Below are 22,891 nucleotides of genomic sequence, written 5' to 3'. Positions count from 1 at the left end.
TTTCATGGGACCATCATTTCAGTAGGGTATGCATATATTTTTGTAAAAAGGGTAGACAATTTCAGTTGCATGCAAGTCTACTCTGCTGAGTATGATGCATTGCATGCCTGGTGAATTTTTTTTTAATGTTTAATGAGTTCATTTTCTACCTCAAGCGTCTCTCACTGCCTAATACAGTGTTTCTATCCAATTACCCGTATTGCAGTACATTTTGCCCTGGATATTCTTGCTTGTATACTACCCAGTGTATTCAATACCCAGTCTCTCTCTCGTCTATGTGCAGAGAGGGTCCCTTACAGACCTCTTTTTCACTTATCTGTGTGTACTTCTGAGAGGATATAAACGTGGATAAGTGTGTGGCGGGATATGTGACTATGAAGATGGGCATTTATCTGTACACGCATGGGATCGAACCCACATTAATGAAGATTTTCATTAATGGTTCATCAGCTGTCTCTGAAAATTTTCCTTCAGCTTCTTTATTCCAATAGCAATGAGAGACACAATCATCTGTTGTTTCTGCATTCATAGAGGAATGACTTACATTTAAAAAAACTGTGAAACTCTTTATATATCATTATATTCAGTATAAAGTCTTCGAAAAAGTTATAGGTGTGGATAATAGTCTTATAAGAGATATTAATTTTACTCTATAAAGAGTTTCATGACAAACCTTTAAAAGGTGACTGCAGTCATGGTCAAAAAGAACAAAGTAGCTAACGTGCTTCTGGGGCAGATTTTATGCTATTCTTACCTTTTAGAGAGCAGGGACCATAATGGGCTTGCTTCTCAGCTCAGTTCCCTATGGACAGAAGCTACTCATTAAATATTAGTCATTTTTAAATGATCATTTGCATTTTGAGTTTTCCTCTCATGCTATGATTATTTTGTAGACAATCTCTTTGTAATATTTAGACTCACTTAGATGTGAGGGGGAACATGATTCTTTTTAATATTAAGAATAATCAAAATAATTTCTAGGAATATGAAATTTTTCATTTAGATTTTTTTTTCCTCCAGCTACAGGTGCAACCAAATTTCCCTTTAAAGATGCTTAAATGTAATTTTTTTTCTGTTTTGTTTTCCTTCAGATGTGGCTCAAAGGATGCCGTTTGAAAGTGAAATGATTCACTTAAGGCCAGATGTTATTCCTGGCCTGAATCTTCAAGCTGTTTTCTAAAATGGGAGTCCCTTTCCTGGACCCCATCTAAGTATAGTTTTTTTCTACACTTGATCTAGGTCAAGAGGCCGAGAAGTGATTAAGTACAGTTTTTTTCTCGATTTATATTTACTCAATACATGGATATATCGAGTCACAGCTCTTTGTTTAAGATCCTTAGCTTATTTCTGGGGACATAAACAAATGAATGAAACAGAGCCCTTGGAAGAGGCAAGTCTGTTAGTTTCAGAGTATCTGTGCAGACAGTCTCTATATGAAGTCTGAACAAAGTATAGATATGCTCAGAGGTGAGAGCAATGAATTTGGTCTGGGCTAGGGAGGTCTTGAAAAGACAAGTAGGATTTATATACCAGGGAAAATAGGGAACGACTTTGTAAGTATGCATCATAGTAGCAACAGTAAGACATAAACAGGCTGTGTTTTTCTTCATAGATTTAGGGACTGGTCAGTGGTTTAGCATGCTTGAATGTCAGGGTTTTGTATGGCGTTAGTGGAAGACAAGGCTGTAAATTAGATGCTAGATCACAGAACATCCTGATTGCTGTATGTTTTTTTTTTTCTCTAGCAACTTCTGCTGATCGCTTTTATCGCATAGATAGATCTCAGGTAGGTTTTCTTCACCCTTCTTATGAAAGTGAAAAATTCCCAGGGGAAAAAAAAACAAACCAAAAAAAAACCTTTTTCCCAAGTTTAGCAAATCCTGTCACTCTCTGAATTCTGCTGGAACAAAAGACACCATTTTGAACCCAGTGATAAAACCAGTTTTTACTGTGTACTTACCTGTAACCAGATGCTGGGGGTGGAAGTCCAGGCTATCAAACCTCCTGCTGGACCAAGTGGCATGTGGGATGTCACTTTGATGGAAGCAGCTGGAGAGGAGAAGAGATGAGGCCATTTTCTGGTCATATCTAATTAAGATGCTGGTTAACTGGGAATCCTGAACCAAGGGTGTTCATCTCTCCGTCTCACCCACTGCTTTTGCTTCAGGGAGGAATGGCCATTGATCAGGCTTCTGACAACATGCTGTGGTCATTTGCCTGGTCACAGACGTTCCTTCTCCTGGAGACCCACAGTGCCTTGTTTTGTTATTCTTCAGATGATAGATTCGAGCATCCTATCAATCATTTGATGAATTTATTTTCTTCTCTAGGAACATTTGCACTTCGTGATGGAAATTTCCCAAGATGAGATTTTTATTCTGGACCCCGATATGGTGGTGTCACAGCCGGCAGGGACACCCCCGGGAATGCCCGACCTGGTAGTGGAGCAAGCCTCTGGGTGAGTGTGGGCGTCAATGTGAGGCTGGCCACAGGGGACTTCTAAGTCTGGTTTGGGTTGGGACTTCACTTTTTAATGAAATCAAACTATTTTGAAATGTTTTGAAATTAAAATAGAATTTTATTAATTAGGGCATGCATATCAAAAAGAATACTCATAAAGCTTATTTTTAAAACAGAATTTAAGCATGATATATGGGTATATTTTCATAAATCTTGAAACATTATCAAACTTTCTCTTTTTTTGTGTTTTTATGTTCAGATCATTAATAGGGGTCCACATGATTTAGTTATATACTTTGTTTTTGTGTAGATAAAGCCAGAGTTACAGGTGTATCTTTGTTCAAGAAAGTGTGCAATTTTCCCATGCCATTTACCTATCGGGTGGGAAACTATTTAAACCTAAGACATGAAACTATAAAAATTCTAGAAAGAAGTATGGGGAAAAAACCCTTAAAGCTATCGGCCTAGGGAAGGAATTTATGAAGAAGACCCATTAGCAATCAAAACAACAAATAAATGGTACTCATCTTGGGAAATTTCCATCACGAAGTGCAAATGTTCCTAGAGAAGAAAATAAATTCATCAAATGATTGATAGGATACAATCAATAAACCAAATAACCTGCAGAATGAGAGAGGATGTTTGCGCTGCACATCTCACAAAGGGAGGATAAACAGAATCTACGAAGAACTCAAGGATGTCAACAAGAAAAGATCAAACAACACCCCTGAAAAATGACCAAGAGTCACGAACTGAAACTTTTCATACAAAGATAGGCCAGTGGCCAGCAAGCACATGAACAAATGCTGTTGTCTCTAATCATCAGGGAAATGCAAATCAAAACCACATTGAGATACGACGGAACTCCAGCGAGAATGGCTCACGTCGTCGTTGTTGTGTTTTCTTCGGGTGAGGTGTAACTGGTTCTATCATAAGTCCGTCTTACGACTGGCTATGTAGGAGTACTCTTTCCCAGCAAGATTTGTGCTGTGACTGAGCCTTCTCTACCCAGGACACAGATGCTTCCTAACAACCCAGAAGCACGCTGACGCTTGCGTCTGTGCATACATGTTTTCAGTGACTCTATTTTCCAAACACAAAATGGACGCAAGCGCTTTGAAAGTCATTCTCCTCCTCTTCTTCTTTGCTTTTTCCAGGCTTCCCGGGATATAAAGATTTGTTCACACGAACGGTAACATATCAAGCACTTAAATAATGATGGCCCTGTGCTGTGTCTCTCTTGTATTACTCTCACCACTTCATAGTGACTTAATCGTCTTAAGTGCTCTGTGCTTGTTTGCTCATTTGTAAAATGCAAATAATAATAAGACCTTCTCTGGGCGGCGCCTGTGGCTCAGTGAGTAGGGCGCTGGCCCCATATACCTGAGGGTGGCGGGTTCAAACCCAGCCCCCGGCCAAACTGCAACCAAAAAATAGCTGGGCGCTGTGGCGGGCGCCTGTAGTCCCAGCTGCTCGGGAGGCTGAGGCAGGAGAATCACGGAAGCCCAAGAGCTGGAGGTTACTGAGTCCTGTGACATCATAGCACTCTACTGAGGGCCGTAAAGTGAGACTCTGTCTCTACAAAAAAAAAACCACAAAATAAAATAATAAGACCTTCTCAGAGAATTGTTTAAAGATTAGATGAATTGGTACAGGTGAAGCACTAGTTCCTAGAGTTTGGTTGACACTCAGTAAACATAATGTTTCTAAAATTATCATCATCACCATTATTTCACAATGACCCTGCATATTTGATACTGTTATTATCCCAATATCATAGATAAGAAAATAGAGACCTACAAGGTTATGTTTCTTGCCTAGTATTCTATGGAAAATAAATAGAAAACTGAGATTAAGTCCCATATTATCTCATGCATTTAACCAATTGTTTGCAATGCCAAAATAATATTAACATTTTTTATCATAATCTTAAATGACAAATGCTTCGATTTTATTTTTACAAAATTAAATCTAGTTATGTGTTACAAAAGATAACTGTACAGTTAGAGTTAATTAACAAAATGAAAGAGAGAAACTATATAAATTTTAGGGGAAAATCCCACTTGATCATTGTGAAGTATTGCAATATATGACCAAAAAAGGGTTAAAATATTTGGCACTGGCTTCCAATTCCAAAAAGTCTTAGCAAAGTGGAATCAAAAAGAGCAACATTAATTCTACAACCAGTACCTTCCAAGAGACCACATCAGAAATCCTTCTTTATGGTCAAATGCTAGTGGAAGGATCTTGCCTTGTTCCTGAGACCCCCAAAACTGTTTCTAACAATTTTTCAATTTAATATTATAAGTAGATCTGAGTTAGTGAAATAAGACCAGAAAATAATTAGATGCTAAGATTTGGAAAGGAAGACAACTGACATATAATTATAGTTGTCTTTGTTTAACCCCCACCCCCCATATATATGTATTTTTTAATATATTTTTTCTTTTTTAAATATTTTTTATATATTTATATATATTTTTATAGGTAATAAAAAAATTAGCAAGCTGCTGCTGTGAGATCAATATAAAAATTATTTTTACATGTGTAATAATGTTTTCCAGTCTGAGTTCTGATTGTATTGGTATGTCTACTTTGCAAAAATTAATCCAACTGTACACTTTTAAATTGCACTATTTTTTAAATTTAATTCATAGTTGAATAAAAGTTAATTAACCCTCACAAGACATCGTAATTAAGGGTGAAAGGTTTTGCATGTCTTTATTCAAAAATTAGAGGAAGATTCCTGCCAAGAACACTTCCATTATAATTTTCTTGAAGAACCTTTAATACTTACTTAATAGGTAAGTATTAAAAGAATACAGAATGCTCTTATAATATGCAAATAGAATCTACAGACATTTCTAGGCGAATTTAACAATTCAAAACTATATATTTTTTGTGTGCCAAATACTAGTATACACACTTGGAAAACAACAGTGGAAAAATAAAAACAGCCAAAAATGTCTGCCCTTTTGGAGTATAATGAAACCAGGGGTTTACTGGCATATGGGGGATGAATGATGGAAGTAAGGGTTGCCCTGGAACCACACACATACACATGCACTCAAGTAGCAAATGCAATTGTGTATACATACTGCTGCTACATAAGCAGGCAGGTGCGCTTGAGGAAACTTTCACACACGTTTACCCCTTTTACTTGATTCCCTTCTTTTTTGCTCCTTGTTGCTATTTATGAGCATCCCCCACTCTGCCAGGATCAGCTGATGTCCTCTGGTGTGCACCAAGTCTGTGGGGAACCCTAGGACAGCAGAAGTGGCCACCTGGAACAGACCCAGAGTGTGCCCAGGAAGTCACAGCCAGTGCTGTCAGAGCTGTCCTGGCCTGACGGACAGCCTGCAGGCCCAGGGATGGCCTTATTTAACCCAGGGAGTGCCAAAACTGGTGGGAAGGCCACCTTGGTAGGCCATGGCTGCACACCAGGCCCATCCATGGTGGGGAATGCAGGTGCGATGTTGCGTCCTACTGCAGAGGCAGCAGGTGCTGGGGTCTGGCTGTCCTCCTACCCACCCCACCTGGCTCTAGCTCTGGAGTGAGCCATTCTGTGAGGACACCATGGGCCTTACCTCTCAGTCCTTTTCTCCATGTCAAACAATGGCCAAAAGGAACGGATTTGGGTCTGCTTAGCTACAGCTCCAAAAATAAAGTTGCCTGAAAATCCACTAGCACTTGAGTAAGTCCCTTCTTATTTCTGGTCAGTTGCTTCCTCTAGAAATCAGTCAGGAACAGGGAGGCAGTGAAAGAGGACTGACTGTGCTGCTTTCTGATCATTGTATCTGCACCCGCTCCATGACTTCTTATCTGTGTCACATTTAAAATGACCTGCAGTGCATCTTAGAATGGGTACAGGCGAAACTTACTAAAGGCAGAATACAAATGTCTACATACAGTAACTAAGAAAATGCCATGAAGGCTACATTGAGCAGTTTGATGAGAATATTTCAGATTGTACATGAAACCAGCACATTGTACCCCTTGATTGCACTAATGTACATAGCTATGATTCAACAATAAAAAATAAAATAAAATAAAATGACTTACTCTCAAAATTTGGTTTTCTCATCTGTGCGGAAAGCTGAATAATACGAATAGCTTGTAACTGTTAAGATGCATGAAGGTCATAATGAATATGAGGTATCTGGTAATTACGCAAGAAAGATAAATTTTACTGCTCACGTTTGGAGACAAGAATCATCATGAGAAAAAGGAAACAAGTCGGTGGCTGGGTGTGAATGCTTAACAGTCTGTGCTCTTCTCTCTCTAGGATGTCGGACTGGTGGAATCCTGCCCTGAGGAGACGCATGCTGAGTGACAGCGGGCTGGGAATGGTGACTCCCTACTATGAGGACTCAGACATGAAGGACCTCAGCCACTCCCGCGTGCTACAGTAAGCCCTCTCTCTCTCTCCTCTGCCCGGGGCCCTGTGATTACTAGTAGAGCACCATCACATGGGCCATTCACTAAAGGAAGGAGTCTCTTGCAAGGGGCTCAGACTGTCTGGTGGAGGTGACATCTTATCCACCTCACTCACTTTATCTACCCCAGACTTCTCATGGGGCTTCCCCTTTCATTTCTCCTGCTCCAAGCAGCCTTGACTCTTTGTGTATAAATGGAGAGATACTTTAGGCCCTCCCCCTTTCTTTTGTGGAGTCCAGTATTTATCAGACATCTCTGTTTGCCACATGGTGAAGACATACAGGAGAGTGAGCCATCGGGCTGAGTTTGGAAGTGACACAGCGTTTTCCATTTGTGTCATCTCCTGAGCCTGGCCACATGGACTCTACGTAATATTGCCAAGTGGCTTTGTTGGCTAGAGGGGTTTTTGGTTTGTTGTGGCTGTGGTCTCCATGGGTGAGCAGCACGATGTCCTACATCAGGACAGCAGGTGCGTTTTCTGCTGAGGGCTGATCACAGTCAGAAAGTAGGATGCACCTTGGTTGTGCATCGATGCTAGACCTCTGTGTCCCTCCCACCTGCCCCCATGGGAGGAGCAGGTTCTAGGTGCACCCACTCTTTAATTTAAGGCCAGTTACTCCATCTCAGAGGTTATGAGAGTTCAGTGCAGTCCTATGGGGGTCCTAATCAAATAAGCTTTGTAACCACATAGTCTTATCGTTTTGACAGATGAATAAGATTGCCGAGACTCTTAGAACCCAAGGGTTAAGGAAAGAGAAGAGACAGTGCCTTGTTTCTAAAGGAAGACCAGGAACAATTTCAGCATGACAAAGGCAAAAAAACCCTGAGAAATCTGAAGTTAATTATTTTATTGGCAAAGGTTCTACTCAGACACCCTGAAGGCAAAAGGAGACTTCATTTTAATTGCTGCTTTGTATTACCTCTTATTTTCTTGTGTGAAGAGGGGAAAGAAAAAAATGAATTACTATGGATTTTTTTTTCTTTTTAATTAAACCATGTTGTTAGCTTCTGATGGCATTTTGATTGCTTATAATGCAGGGTATTTTTCCATTTCCTTTTTATACAGAATTGAGGCTTGTGAACCAGGGTGAGTCAGCCACCCGTGGACAGTTAAAAAAGTGGCCATCTGTGGGCAGACTTATTGGAAAATTAGAGTTTAAATTAGCTGCAGAAATAGAAATTAAGCCTAGGCAAACCAGACGAATGTTTTAGTTGTCCTCCTATCTAGGCTGTTTCCATAAAGTAGAATGTGATCTCAAGTCTATTCTCTGTATCCTGATTTTTCTAAATATAACATACTGATGTACACATAATGATATATGAAGCGATTGTTTCTAAGATTGTAAATATTCTTCCTAAGAATCACAAATGAATGTACCACTTTATAAAACAGCCAAGTCCTTAAAATTCAATGCCAAAATCAACTCTGTTCTTTTTTAATTTCGGTTATATTGTCCTTTTAGGGATTCTTCTTAATTTTTTCTTGATCTTCATTTGACAGCTATCAATTTTAGTGGTCATTTTTACTATTTCATCTCTTAAATTCACTAGAGTAGTTGACTCTTAAAAATAAATCTTCAGAACTACTTTGAAAACAATGTAATATTTAAACATTCACCCTTAGCCTTTGAGTCTTTCCAGCCAAATCTACAGACATTGTAAATAAGTCATCTGTACTGTGCTTTGTCTGACCTACCGAAGACACAAACATAATAAGATGGTTGTTTTAAAGCACTTTTTAAAAACTACAGGGTACTAACCTGCATGTCATGCCTCAACTTTTTCATTAGCTCTTCTAATTTTCAAAATTATTGTGTCCATTAAATCCTTAGGAAGCACATCTTTTCATTTCCTTCAGAGATATCTCTGACATAAATAGAGATAATTGCAGTTGGAGAAATATCTAATAATGTTAGTAATGACTGCTGCTGATAGAATACCTCCCACTTGCTTTGCACCCTAATTAAATTATCTTTAAGTCTTTCAATAACTTTTAAATGTAGCCATTGTTGGCCAGGCACAGTGGCTTACACTTGTAATCCCAGAACTCTGGGAAGTCAAGGCCAGAGGATCACTTGAGCCCAGGAGTTCTAGATCAGCCTGGGCCATTTGCAAGACTGTGTCTCTATGAAAAAAAAAAATTAAATTAGGCAGATAGGATAGCTTGCACATGTAGCCGCAGCTATACAGGAGGCCGAGGCAGGAGGATCACTTGAGCCCACAAGTTCAAGGCTGCAATGAGTTACAATTATCACCACTGCCTGGGTAGCAGTGTAAGAACCCATCTCAGGAGAAAACAAAAATTAGCCACTGCTTAACCAAGGAGGGTAAAACATTTTTCTAAGTCATTCATTATAGCAAGTGTGGTTTACCCTGAGGTCAGTTTGACTTCTTACTTACTCCATAGTTTTTCCACTGGGCAACACCATCTTCCCAAAGGGACTATACAAAAGCAACATGCCAGAGCCCCAGAAAAATTTCCTTCAGCGTATATATACATATATATATATTAATATTTGTGAAGTGAAAAATTCTGCAATATATAAACACTACATATGCACATTAACTAGACTGACTGCAAACTTACCCAAAAGAAATATGGCTGAAAATTAATTGTAAAGCAATTATGTTTGCTTCAAAAAAGAGATTTAAACAAAAAATAATGGTGGTAGATTTCAATTAAAAGATGATCACATGTGTACTAATAAGTGCAACAATTACATAAGAGGTAATGTACCAACCACCCTCATTTTTCATGTCATTTTTTAGGTATATTTGTTTCTTTCAATCCATAAGAAAAATAGGGTCATATAAAAACATATAATACTGTGTTCTAGTTTTGTTTTGTATTGGGCAGGTTCAGTATTTCTAATCAGAAAATCTGCAATATGAAAGGCACCAAAATTAGAAAAATTTTGAGCGCTGACCTGATGTTCAAGGGAAATGCTCATTGGAGCATTTTGGATTTCAAATCTTCAGAAATACAAATGCTAAGTATTCCAAACTAAAAAAAAAAATCAAAATCTAGAATACTTATGATCCCAAGCATTTTGCATTTAATTCATTCATATTGGTATATGTAGATTTTGAATAATTTTTGGTATTGTGTAGTTACGGCATAAGTATACCATAAATTATTCCTCCATTTTAATATTGCTCTCTAATATTTTACTAATTTATAAAATGAAGCAACATGGTCAAACATACGGGTACACATGTCCTTCTGTGTTGCACAACATAAATGTAGTTCCTCTTTACTGCATATTGCAAAATGTATCTTTTCACCAAGAACATGAGAAGGGCCTGAAGACTTATAATACTCTGGGTACAATTGGATCTGTTGGTTTCAGCTTTAAAGCCCCAGTCAACTTGGAGATAAGTTCAATGTTAGCATTCTGTTAACAACCACAATATATAAAAAAAAAAAAATCGGAAGAGAAACTTTCAATTCTTAGAACTGAAAATATTGCTTATCAGAATTTTCAGGACACAACTGAAGGGGCATTCCCAAGACAATTTATGACTCAAAATTAATTTATCCAGGGGAAGCAAGAGCTTCTGAGGCTGCTCAGCTAGGGGGCATCTAGGCAGGTCCCTGAGGCCTGTGTGGGGCTCCCAGACCACTCTATGTGACTAGTGCCTCAGCGCTTACCCTGCATAGTAGTGGCCTATTTGTCAATCTACCCCCTCCCTTGATCAAAGTTCTCAGCAGAGGACACTCTGGCTGATCCCACTGGATACTGGATCAGCCCAGACTGGAACCCTACAACTCCTCCAGGGGCCCAGGAAGGAGAGTGCTGTGGCCCCATAGGGCCCCTTGAGCTTCCCAGCTCCAGAGCCCTATTATCTTTATTGCTCATCTTTATTTTTCCCTCAATAATTTGGGCAAAAAGTACACATTATATGTGGCAAAATACAGTACTTTTTTATATTAAATGTTTTCATTTAGAAGACTTATAATTTTCAGGAATATATATAGATGCTTACTTATGTACAGGCCCTCAAGGAGGAATTAAAATTCCAAAAAAGGATGTAAGACATGTGTAGTGTCTTCAAAACCTAAAAATATAGTAAGAAACAATCTTCGATAACCAATTTGGAAATAAATTAATGTGAGGTGATGAACTCCCATTATTACTGCTAGGACCATAATGAATTTGTCTTTAAGATAAAAAAAAAAAAAAAAACACTTTCAGTATCTAAGAAAGTTCTACTTAAAATAACACGATTCCGGAAAAGATGTTTGCCGTTATCATTAATTGTATCACCACTTCTAGTGACAAGACTGTGTTTCATTTGGGCAGAAGATTAATAAGGAGAGAATTAAGTTTTAGCAGGAGAATCTATTGTGTCATAGGAAGGACTTGCTCCCCTTCAGAGGCTATGAGATAAGAAAACAGGCACCAAATGAAAACTCTGATATATTCTTTCCAAGCTCCCCCCCACCCCCATCTGATTCAGATAGGTTAAAGGAACTGGGAAGTAATTGTTTTACATTCAGAATTAGAATAATCTTTTTTCCAGTTCTTAGATTATTGTGGTTTATGAGGAACCCCCAGATTGAAAGAGATACACTTTTTCTCAGCACGCCCCTGTCCTAAGCATGAATGAACCTGTATGAGGGACTGTCACACAGGAAGGGGAGAGAATCTTGCTATGGGATGATGACACTGAGGAGAAAGGCAGTGAACCACCTGGGTGCAGATATTCAATCCGTTCAATCCACACCTGTGTCCAGGCTGGTATCTCTGACCTGATCAGCTAAGCAGGGCTAATGGGTTTTATGACTGGCAGAGCATTTCTCTCTTAAACAACAGATAATGTTCTTCAAGGATGAACTACAATGCATGAGGTCTGATTTATGATTTTATCCAGATTCCCAGAAATAGGTTAAACCCTTCAGTCAATCATTTATGGAAAAAAACTCAACATTCGGCACCTCCAGTGTCTACAGTTTGTCACTGAAGATTTAAAGCTACATAAATAATTATTGCTCTTGAAGATAAACCATTTATTGTGGTTCCTGCTCAGGAGTGAATGGATATACACAGAGAGTGTTCTGGAGATGAGAGGAAGTAGGATTTGCTGCCTTTACATTTTCCTTTTTTCTATTTACATGAACAGGATGAATATTTAAAGAATTTATAAAAATGTTATTCGCCTCGGGTGACACCTGTGGCTCAACAGAGTAGGGCACTACCCCATATGCCAGAGATGGGGGGTTCAAACCCAGCTCCAGCCAAAAACTGCAAAAAAAAAAAATATATATATATATATATGTTATTAGCCTCCAAGAAAAAAAATGGGCGTTTAAGGGTTCCATGCCTGTTTTCTTCAACGTTTGCACATGAGTAGATGAGTATCTGTTTTTTCCTCATTACATAAACTAGAAATTCCTGAACTCACTCAAGAACAGTTTAATATCAGCCTACCTGATAGGTGCTTCAGGAAGTTTGTACAACTAAGAAATTACTGGGGATATTCAAAATATCTAATGACCTTTAAAACTAAAAAGAAAGCCTTTCTTTAGGGTAATCTAAAATTCTGAACCACTGTATCAAGAAGACAGCCCTGAAACCTCCCCCATCAAAAACTTAGATGTTCTTGGCTGAGCATAGGAGAAATAGCTTCATTCCCCTCCTGTCCTCTGGTCATCTATTTCCTTTACTCAATTTCTTCTGAGAACATTAGGTTATGGCCTGACCCTAATAAAAAGGGTAATTGTGCTTATTGTCAAAGCTCCAGGCTCTCAACAGAAAGACAGACTATCAGGCAACGATTTTGGTCGTGGAACTATCCTTTGAGGATCACAATCAGATAAAAGGGAGAAAATTAATCTTCTTAGAGGGAAGCAGGTTTTGCTGGAATGTATCTTAGAGATGAAATCAGTGCTGTCGGGATAGAGAGAGTTCCTGGCATCTGTTTTACCAAGATAGCTGGGTCCCATCACTACTTACCTTTGACTTGTCTGAATCTTGATCACCCTAGATAATCACTCCAGCTGAAAAAAAGCAAGAGAGATGGCATGTATCTTCCTTTCTCTTTTTCCTTCCTGAATAACCTTGTTACTCTAGCCAAGCATATAATACTCTGTCCCTATATGTGTGCAAAATATTTAATAAGATGTTTTTCTTTGTTCTTTAGATAATTGTTCCTCCATCAGTTATGTACATGGAGGCCCTACACCACTAGGGGGAAATGGAATTTCACAGTTCCATCTTCAATTTCAGTGAGTGAAAGAGCCAAAATAGAATTCAAGATCTTATTTTGACTAACATTAAAATTAAAAAAGGTATATTAAATGTCCATTTTATTTAAAAAGGATGCCAGGAGATTTTGGCTTTCCGTTTCCATGAGTTTCAAGTTTTGCCAATGATTATGTTGTAAGATAATATTGTTACTGTCGACTGGCTTTCTTTTCTTCATTTGTAAAATCTGGTGGCCTCATCTAATCACACTTCAGGAATATTGTGAATGTTAATCAAATTCATCTTTAATGCATGGGAGTTTCTTGGATGGCCAGACTGTGAATTGCTCCATCTGTCTCCATAGCACTTTGAACCATACCTGGAATGGCAGTGGTTCGACAAAGCAGGCTTCTCAGCTGAATGGATGGGGTCTGGGTGTTAGAGAAAATGTATTCTATCAAACCAAAATAGACATACGTCTGTTTGGATTGTTATCTAATTGCGAAGTGATTATAGCAAAATAATACGTAACATTTTCAATATTTTCATTAGGCTATGAAATTTCAACGTTTATGGTGGATATACTTGATCCAGGGATTCACATATCAAAATATTAAAGATGCACTTGAATTCCTGACTCAGAGAGATGTTGGTATTTCCCGGGTAAGAAATTAAAAGGTAACTGTGGTGGGTATAGGAAGTTGTAGGCACTGCTGGCCAGCACAGGAGTAGGTAGGGTGGCGAGGAAGCCTTATGCCAGTGCTGTAAAATGTTCCCCACGTTACAGCTATGGGTAATTTTGGTGCAGTTTAGTCCTTCAAGAGGTCTTAGATGCTGTTTTAATGGAGAGGAAGACGACTTGGCACATGGGAAGTCCTAAACTAATAGAAGTTTATGAATGGAACAGAATCTCAGAACTTTCTCAGGATTTCTGATAAAAAGAGACCAGGGGGAAGCCAGAGCAGTGGGAAACATGGGGGAAAATCTGTGCAGAAAAGCTTCTAAACGGGCTGAGAGTGCTAGAAAGGGACTTTCAGAGATTATCAGCATCTCCTTTAAAAACCAAACAAAACGCCTGTGGCTCAGTAGGTAAGGCGCCGGCCCCATATACCGAGGGTGGCGGGTTCAAACCTGGCCCTGGCCGAACTGCAACCAAAAAATAGCCGGGCGTTGTGGCGGGTGCCTGTAGTCCCAGCTACTCGGGAGGCTGAGGCAAGAGAATCGCTTAAGCCCAGGAGTTGGAGGTTGCTGTGAGCGGTGTGAGGCCCCGGCACTCTACCGAGGACCATAAAGTGAGACTCCGTCTCTACAAAAAAACAAAACAAAACACATTGCTCCTTCCTTTCAAGAACACATTCTGCCTTAAGGCATGAAAGGAAGTCAGTAAGATGACAGAGCCTTTTGTGACAAAACTACTTTAGCATCATCTAACTCTGGGCAGATGGAGACAGCTCCATCTCTCTGTGCACTCAGCCCTCACCGTCTACCAGTGTGGAAAAGGCTTGTTTGCAGCAGCTGTGCCAGGAGGGGGCACACAGTGCACAGCCTGTCCTGTGTCCCCCCGGAGCAGCTGTGGGCTAGGGGCTGGGTCCTTGTGCCATCCACATTTGCAAAGTAGGTCCCTCTGCCTTACTCCAATCACTGGATCTTCCTGCAGGGCCTAATAGTAACAGCTAGACATTGACACCTCCCCAGTTTGGTAAGTGGAGTAAGGATATAAGGGAGGATGGGCGATACCAAAGTTAAGACCAGTTGGCCCTGACATGAGGGATGCTAGTTCTACAAAATGATGGCACTTCTGTCTTTGAAAGCCTAGTTTTTCTAAGCACAGGGGTTAAATTAACCTAGGAATAATAATTCCCTAGAGCATACTGGGTGAATGTCTCTAAATATCCCTGCTATCAGGGCACAGTTTCTGAGGATGCTACTAATCGTTTTTCTTTCATTTCTGAATGAGGGCAGTTCTCTGAGGTGAAGTCACCTGGCAGGTCGTGTTGTTGAAGAATCCAGAGCCTATGGAGCCTGGGCTCCTCAGGACATCTCCCATGTCACTTTCCACAGCAGGCTCTGGCAACAGCAGGGAATATGGCAAGCGACTTTTCTTTTCTGTAGATTTTCAGTTTATAAATAAGGGTACTGTGAGGATGGAAGCTAAATACGTGTTTTTAATTCAGACAATTAGCGAGGAGGGCAAAGTTTTTACTGAATAGGACGTAGGCACATCTACTTGTGACACAAAGTATTTCTGCCTATAAAACCTCCCTTCTGCCCGCCGGTCCTGGGACTGACCCTCCAAAGGCTTCCCTCATCTCCTCCTTCCCTTTGAGTGCCTCGGAAGCTCGCCCCCCCCATTCCCTCCTCCCCGCCTCTACAGAGAGGGGCCGAGACCCCAGGGACACACAGAGGCAGCACCTTGGGAAAGCACAGTCGACCTCTTGGGTGTCTCGTTGCATCCTCCATCGCTGTTTGCCGTGTCTCTTCAGAGTCCAGCAGTTTCAGCCCCAGAGGCCTGTTCTAAGGTTTCAGCCACCTCCCGACAACCTCCCTGCCTGCCACCCATCTCTCAGACACATTGTCACTTCATGTTCCGCTTTCTCAAGCTCTCAGCAAGATTCCTTTTTTCCTCATTGTCTCTGCCTTAGTGCAACAATTTCATTCATCCAATCTAAAGTATGAAGGACTGACCATGCCTGGCAATCTCAGGTTGGAAGGATAGTAACCAATCACCGCTTAGCATGTTCAGGGTGGGGTCAGGAATGTGAGGGATGCCCATATTGCCACTGGAAACAGTGGAAAAGAGGGTTATAGACAGTAAGGAACATCTTCAAGGTGCCTCTGGGGTGCCCTACACTCAGAACTCTGAGGAGACCCAAGCCAGGGATGTCTCTACGAGACAGAAACACTGCTTGTGTGGAATCTGCAAGATGGAGACCACATTTCCTCATTACGGACTTTTCTGGATCTTGCACTAATCATCATTCATAAGAAAAACAACAAACAGGATCTTAACAGTTTTCTGGAGCTGGCCTCGCTCCATAATTTCCTTAAAAATCTCCTTAAAAGTAGGAGTGAAATGTTATAACTATATCTCCTCCAACTTCTGGAACGGAGATAACCCCACAGTGGTGCTTAACATTCAAATATTGAATTAATTGGATCATTCTCACAGATGGAGTATGGAGTCCACTTTTCTTCCTGGTTTTTAGTACCACTATGTTTTATCTGCATTCGTTTTATCTTTTTCTCACAGAGCTCCTTTCCTGATTACATTATTGCGAAACTCTTCTCTCTTTTAGACACAGAAAAGTCAGGAAGCGAGAGCCTCATTTTCGACTGTTTCCCACTGCGGTGTCATGCACACACCTCTCCCGAGAAGCAGGTGGGATGCTAGGAGACGTAGACAGGAAGGCGTCTGGGTAGGTTACACTTGTCTTCAGGAGGAATGCCAATGCAGCTTCCCACTCCACCGAGTTTTTTTTTTTTTTTTTTTTTGTCTTCCATTTTCTAAAACTAGGTTTAGAAGTCCTTATTTGGACTTCATAAAAATAACTAGCTGCAGCTGAGCCCTTTCCCAATTACCACTGGCACCACAAGGTAGAGGCCGCATTTCCCACATCGGGAGACATGTGAGATGGCTTTGCTTATGAGCGCCACGTACTAACACTAAACGTAGCACTCATGTGATTTGGTTTCACAGTCTAGAGCTTTATATTCCAACTTATGCTTAAAAAGAAAAAAATATTCCACATTCACAAAATCCAGATGGATTATGTCTCCACAGGAGCTGTTGGCCTGGGCTCCCAGAGTCAGTAGGTAAAGCCAGCAGCGCAGCACAGCTTTTTCCGAACGGTAGCCCCTGCTGCTTCTCTGTGGGTGGATTGTAGAATAATATGCCTTTTCTATCCCTTTACTCCCTTCTTACAGAGTTGGCTGGTGAGCATATGACAAAGACCGATTTCTAAAGCGTCTCCTTGCATCCTTTATTTCTACACGACTGCTGTGTTTAGTGTTTTTTTTTTTTTTTCCATTTCATCTTTAAAATGCTAAAATATATGATGGTCAGATTTTCAAGTTTCATTTTGAATAAGTGTGTTATGGGTCACTTTCTTCAACTCCATATCTTTCTTTTATCTATTTCTTTTCCAAGTCCAGTGTCCCCTTTTGTCCATTCCTTCTGCCCATAGATTTCAAAGTAACCCCTCACGCCTCATTTTGTTACAGTTCCTAGGAATTAACAGTAGGTGGCAGTAAAGTTTCATATTCAAAGGACATTTGGGCCCTCTCAACAAACTGCTTAAGGAGGGTATCAGAAGATTTTTTAAATACGAAAAAGCGTAATTGTAAATTCTAATAGTAGAACAACACTTTTTTATATTTAAAAATTTTTTTTAGCTGACTGATAATATTGTATGTATTTGACATTTATCGTGTGATGTTTTTAAGTGTCTTTGCATTGTGAAATAGCTAAATCTATCTAACCAACAAATGTTACTTCCCATAGTTACTACTTTCGTGGTGAGAACACTTAGCATCTACTCTCTTTGCATTTTCAAGAACATAAAATAACATCACTAACTATAGTCACACTGTACAATGTATCTCTTGAACTTATTCCTACTTATCTCACTGTAATCATCTACCATTTGACCCACATTTCCCTAACCCCAATAATGCTATTTGCTAAAGGCCAAACAGAACTAAATATAGCAATATATTTAAAATAAAAACAATACATTTCAAGCACAGTTCACATGGAGGTCAATAGAACATATTTTGGGGTAGGAGAGTCTTAAAGAGTAGGAAATGATGATAATGAAGGGAATTAGTGGGAATTTACATTAAATGAAGAACTCACCAAATACCCTTTATCATTCCGTTCTGGAAATAACGTCCTGACCTCCACACAAACGCTCATCTCTGTCTCCTTCCTTCCATCTTGTTCTCTCCGTACCCCTCTCCTCTGTCGCTGGTGAATGTTACCTTTGAGGCTGGTTGGCATCCCCTGAATGGGTTTGTGGCCACTTGAATAGAGAATGTGTTTGTGTTTATGTCAATGCCACTTTGTGTGGTTGCTGTAACTTTCATCTCTTCAACTCTCATTCTCGCCTGCTCTCCCTTACTGTATGTGCTTTGTTCATTAGTCTTAAGAGAAATATTTGTACTTAGAGGGAGCAAAGGCAAACAAAGAGAGGATTATACAGTTGGTGGAGAGTCTCAGCGCTGGGGGATTTCTGGATCGATTCTACCTAACTGGAGATGCTCTAGAGCTGGAGGATGCAGGCAAAGAGTCACTCAGACACATGGTCTTGATGCTTGTTTCTGAGGTCCTCAAAATAAAGCCACAGACCTGGTAGACTTGTTTCCCAGAGAGAGGCAATGTGTGGACACCCCTGAGGGGACTGTGAGGGAGCAAAGCTAGTGCCCAGAGATGATAATGTACAGCCACGCTTTCAAGGCATGTTAAATCCCTGGGCTTACTTGATTTAAATGAAGATTCTTATCTGCAGTTTCAGGAAATAAATTGAATCCGTGTAGCATCACCACTTCAAGGTAAAAAAGAAGAAAAAAAAGAAAGTGTTTCCGTAGCAGTGATGCTGACTCTTAAAATGTGCCTAGGAGGAGCACCCAACCAGGAAAACAGTGTTCACTCAGGACTTGTTGGGAGTTTAACTGACCTTAGCATAATGGCTCAAGAAGCAGGGAGCAGAGTCGAACCTGGAGAATGTTGACCACTGTGAATGTTCTGGTGTGTTCACCATAGGAACAGGAGTGTTAGCATGTGGTGGGAGGCTGTTTTATCAAGAGAAGATTGGATTCCACCAAAGTATGAGAGAAATAGATGAGAAAAGTCCAGGGAACTCCCAGGGCTGTAGTCAGGGGAGGGAATATGAGATAAAAGAAAAATGACAGAAGAGAGAGGGAAAGAACGTTCAAGTTGCTGTACAGCTATATACCAGAGGCTTCCCTTTCTTTTCCTGGGTAGGATAAAAGATGACCTCATGCTTGTAGAAAGTAATATTTTTGCTGTGGTCCTCATCCCTAAGGCTGGAAGGTAAAGAAGAAAAACAGGTGTAAAAGAAAAATTGAATGACATGAACACACGGAGTGAATCAATTTCTGCGCATGGACATGTATGTGCCACTTTGTTCCCCAGTGAGGACTCATGATAAGAACTGTTTATCTGTAGTGTGCCAGGCAGCATCTGGAAGTAGCAGAACCTCTAGTTGCCCCTTTGTTTTCTACCATAATTCCATGATGGTAATCAGGAAATGAAGGATCTTGGCTACACTTGTCAGAACTGTGCATTGACATGAATATCTCCCAGCCCCTCTACCCCATTCACTGTTCTCTTAGCAAAACCTTCCACTGCTAAGCATCCTCATAGGAGTCTCTGTCCTGGTGCCTACTCACACTCTGCCTTTACACCTGTGCTGTGTGTTTATTCCAAGCTCTCCAATATGGTGGCCCCATTCTTTGGCTGACTCCCAACCACCTGAAGGTTTAGAATTGGTAAGCAGAAGGTATGTATGCTGGGAACACTGAGGAGGTAGACAGACATTCACTTGTGGATGATGTTCTTCAAAAAATAATAGACTCATGTAGCTGGGTCTCCAGTAATCATCCAGTTTATCATCTATCTTTAGGAAAGACTCTGAAGTGGATAATCTATCTCCAAGGAAGAAAATGACAGAGGCATTGTGAGGAAGGGTCCAGTGAGAAAGGCATGGGTGCTATTGAATGAAAGCCATGAGATAAAAAGAAAAGCAAAATAGTGTACAGAGGTTTAAAAAAAAGACCAAAAAAACCCTGTTAGGATAGTATTATCCAAATCAGAAAGATACCATATCAGGACAAGCTTTTAAGTTCATAACATTTCATGGAGCTTACCAAGGAAATGAATGTATCCAAAACCTACTGTGAAACATTACACTCGATTATAGAGGCAGAAACAGTTATGATACCCATTATTTCAATTCCACATTTATCCACTACAAACAATAAAATATCATAAGGGGCACAAAACCTTTTAAAGACACTTACCTTCCAAAACACAACACTGATTTGCTCTTATGTATTCTTATTTGCTGGTAGAAAATAGTCGCATTGTCCAGTGCCTTGAAATTGATCTACGTGAAAGATCAGAGGCTTTGAGGGGAAATTTGCTGATGGCAGGTAATTTAAAGAACATCTTTTAGTTTCCTGGAGATCCTTTATGTCTTAAGTGATGAAAGAATCTAGTTCGAGTACTGTCCAATGTTACAGCCTCTACCCTAGGTGTGCCAAATACCTCATTTCCTCAGATTTTTGATATTTACATATATTAATCTAATAAAATGATTCATTCCAAGATGCTCTGGTTGTATTTAGTTGAGTAATTTTATATATTCAGAATTTCTTGTGGTTACAACCCTACTGTAGAGAACAAACTCACTCCTTTGGGGACCTGGAAACTTGCTTGAAGCTGACTGCCTCAAACACAGATTTTTCTTTTTTAAAAAAGTTTGTTGCTTTAGAAATTTAAGAAACTTTTGGTTTGGAATCCATGGTACAGCAGTTTTGGTTTCAATATGAAAATGATATTTTACTTTTTACCAGTTAAATTACATAGCATTTTCTTTTCCCGAAGCTTTTCTTATTTCTACGTGTCCATGTGTATCCTAATTTGAGAAATTTTGTCTTCATTTTTTAAGAAAGAGAGAAAAGTATGGATATTCTACTAAGCAGGGTTAATATTGGAAAAGAGACTTTCACCAGCAAATATCCAATCAAGGCTCATAGAAGAGTAATTCGAAGAGAAATATATAACTATATACATCCTCATTTTTTTTTTTTTGTAGAGACAGAGTCTCACTGTACCGCCCTCGGTAGAGTGCCGTGGCATCACACGGCTCACAGCAACCTCTAACTCTTGAGCTTACGCGATTCTCTTGCCTCAGCCTCCCGAGCAGCTGGGACTATAGCTAAAATGCCCGGCTATTTTTTTTTGTTATTGCAGTTTGGCCAGGGCTGGGTTTGAACCCGCCACCCTCATCCTCATTTTTAAAAAAGTTTTTAAATTGACAGATAAAATTATTGTGTATATCATATACAACATGATAGCCATTGTAAAGATAGCTAAATCTAGCTCACACATCGTCATCATTTTTTTTTTTTTTTTGCCGGGGCTGGGTTTGAACCCGCCACCTCCGGCATATGGGACTGGCGCCCTACTCCTTGAGCCACAGGCGCCGCTCCATCATCATCATTTTTGTGGTAAGAACACTTATCATCTACTCTCTTAGCATTTTTAATAATAAAATATATCATCAATATAGCCACCACGCTAAACAATAGATCTCTTGAACTTATTCTAATTGTAATTTTGTGCATCTAGCATCTGTCCCCGCTGCCCCAGCCCCACTGCCCCAGCCTCTGGTAATCTTCTTTCTATTAGAGCAACCTTTTTACAGGCCACATGAATGTGGTAGTTGTTTTTTTGTGCCTGGCGTAATGTCGTTCACGTTTGTCCATGGCAAATGACAGGATTTTCTTTTTTAATGACTGAATAGTACTCTTTTTGTGTGTGTATACCATGTATTCTTTATCTATTTTATACACTGGTGAACAATTGATTCTACATTTTGGCTTTTGTGACGAGTGCTGCAGTAAGGATGGGAGTGCAGGTATCTCTTCAACATGCCGATTGATTGCATTTCCTTTGGCTATATACTCAGTAAGGTGATTGCTGGATCATATGATGATTCTGCTTTAAATTTTCTGAGAAAGCTCCACAGTGCTTTTCATAATGACTACCCTAATTCACGTTCCCACCAACAGTGTGTGAGGGCTCCCTTTTCTTCCCATCCTTGACAACACGTGTTATCTTTTGTCTTTTTGGTAGTAGCTGTTCTAACAGGTTTAAGGTGATTTCTCATTGTGGTTTTGATTTGCATTTTCCTGATGGTTAGTGATGTTGAACATTTTTGCACATACATATTTTCCATTTGTATGTCCTCTTTTGAATAATGTCTATTCAGGTCTTTTTAATCTCTTGATGGGTTATTTATTATTATTATTCTATTGTGTTGAATTCCTTATATATTTTCAGTATTAACGTCTTATCAGAAGTGTAGTTTGCCAATATTTTCTCTGATTCTGTGGCTTGTCTTTTCACTCTAGTGATTGTTTCCTTTGCTGTGTAGAAACTGCATAGTGTGGTGTAATCCAATTTGTCTATTTTTGCTTTTGTTGCTTATACCTTTGAGGTCATTTCCAAAGAATCATTGCCCAGACAAAGGTCATGTACATTTTTCCTAAGTTTTCTTTTAGTAATTACATAGTTTCATAGTTACATTTAAGTTTTTAACACGATTTCAGTTGATTTTTGTTTAGGATGTGAGGAAAGGGTCTAATTTTACTTCTCTACATATGGGCATTTACTTTCCTCAACACTGTATATTGAAGAGACTGTTCTTTTCCCATTGTGTATCTTTGGCATATATGTTGACAACTGCTTGGCTGTAGATGTATGGGCTTATTTCTAGGCCCCTATTCTGTTTTTTTGGTCTATTTCTCTGTTTTTATGACAATTCCATGCAGTTTTGACTACTGTAGCTTTATAGTATGTTTTGAAGTCAGATAGTGTGATGCCTCCAGCTTTGTTCATTTTGCTCAGAATGTTTTCTCAATATTCAGGATCTTTTGTGGTTTTATATAACTTTTAAGATTTTGTTTCTATATCTGTGAAGAATGTCTTTGGTATTTTGATAGGAATTATATTGAATCTGTAGATTGCTTTAGATAGAATGAACATTTTTCTATAACTT

The 22,891-nt window shown here is 39.6% G+C and overlaps 1 protein-coding gene across 4 annotated transcripts in view; it reads left to right on the top strand.

The window, feature by feature from the left end:
* The window catches only part of DGKI (diacylglycerol kinase iota), a 438,324-nt gene that overhangs the window by 366,039 nt on the left and 49,394 nt on the right, over positions 1-22,891 (top strand). For all 4 annotated transcript variants that reach the window (XM_053553914.1, XM_053553913.1, XM_053553912.1 and 1 more), the window contains 3 exons: positions 1,746-1,786; positions 2,331-2,458; positions 6,746-6,868. In XM_053553914.1, the coding sequence (XP_053409889.1) occupies positions 1,746-1,786; positions 2,331-2,458; positions 6,746-6,868 (292 nt within the window). The remainder of the gene's footprint in view (positions 1-1,745; positions 1,787-2,330; positions 2,459-6,745; positions 6,869-22,891) is intronic.

The sequence above is a fragment of the Nycticebus coucang genome, chromosome 11 (assembly GCF_027406575.1).
Source record: "Nycticebus coucang isolate mNycCou1 chromosome 11, mNycCou1.pri, whole genome shotgun sequence".
Classification (NCBI taxonomy): domain Eukaryota; kingdom Metazoa; phylum Chordata; class Mammalia; order Primates; family Lorisidae; genus Nycticebus; species Nycticebus coucang.
This window is presented reverse-complemented; position numbering and strand designations above follow the sequence as displayed.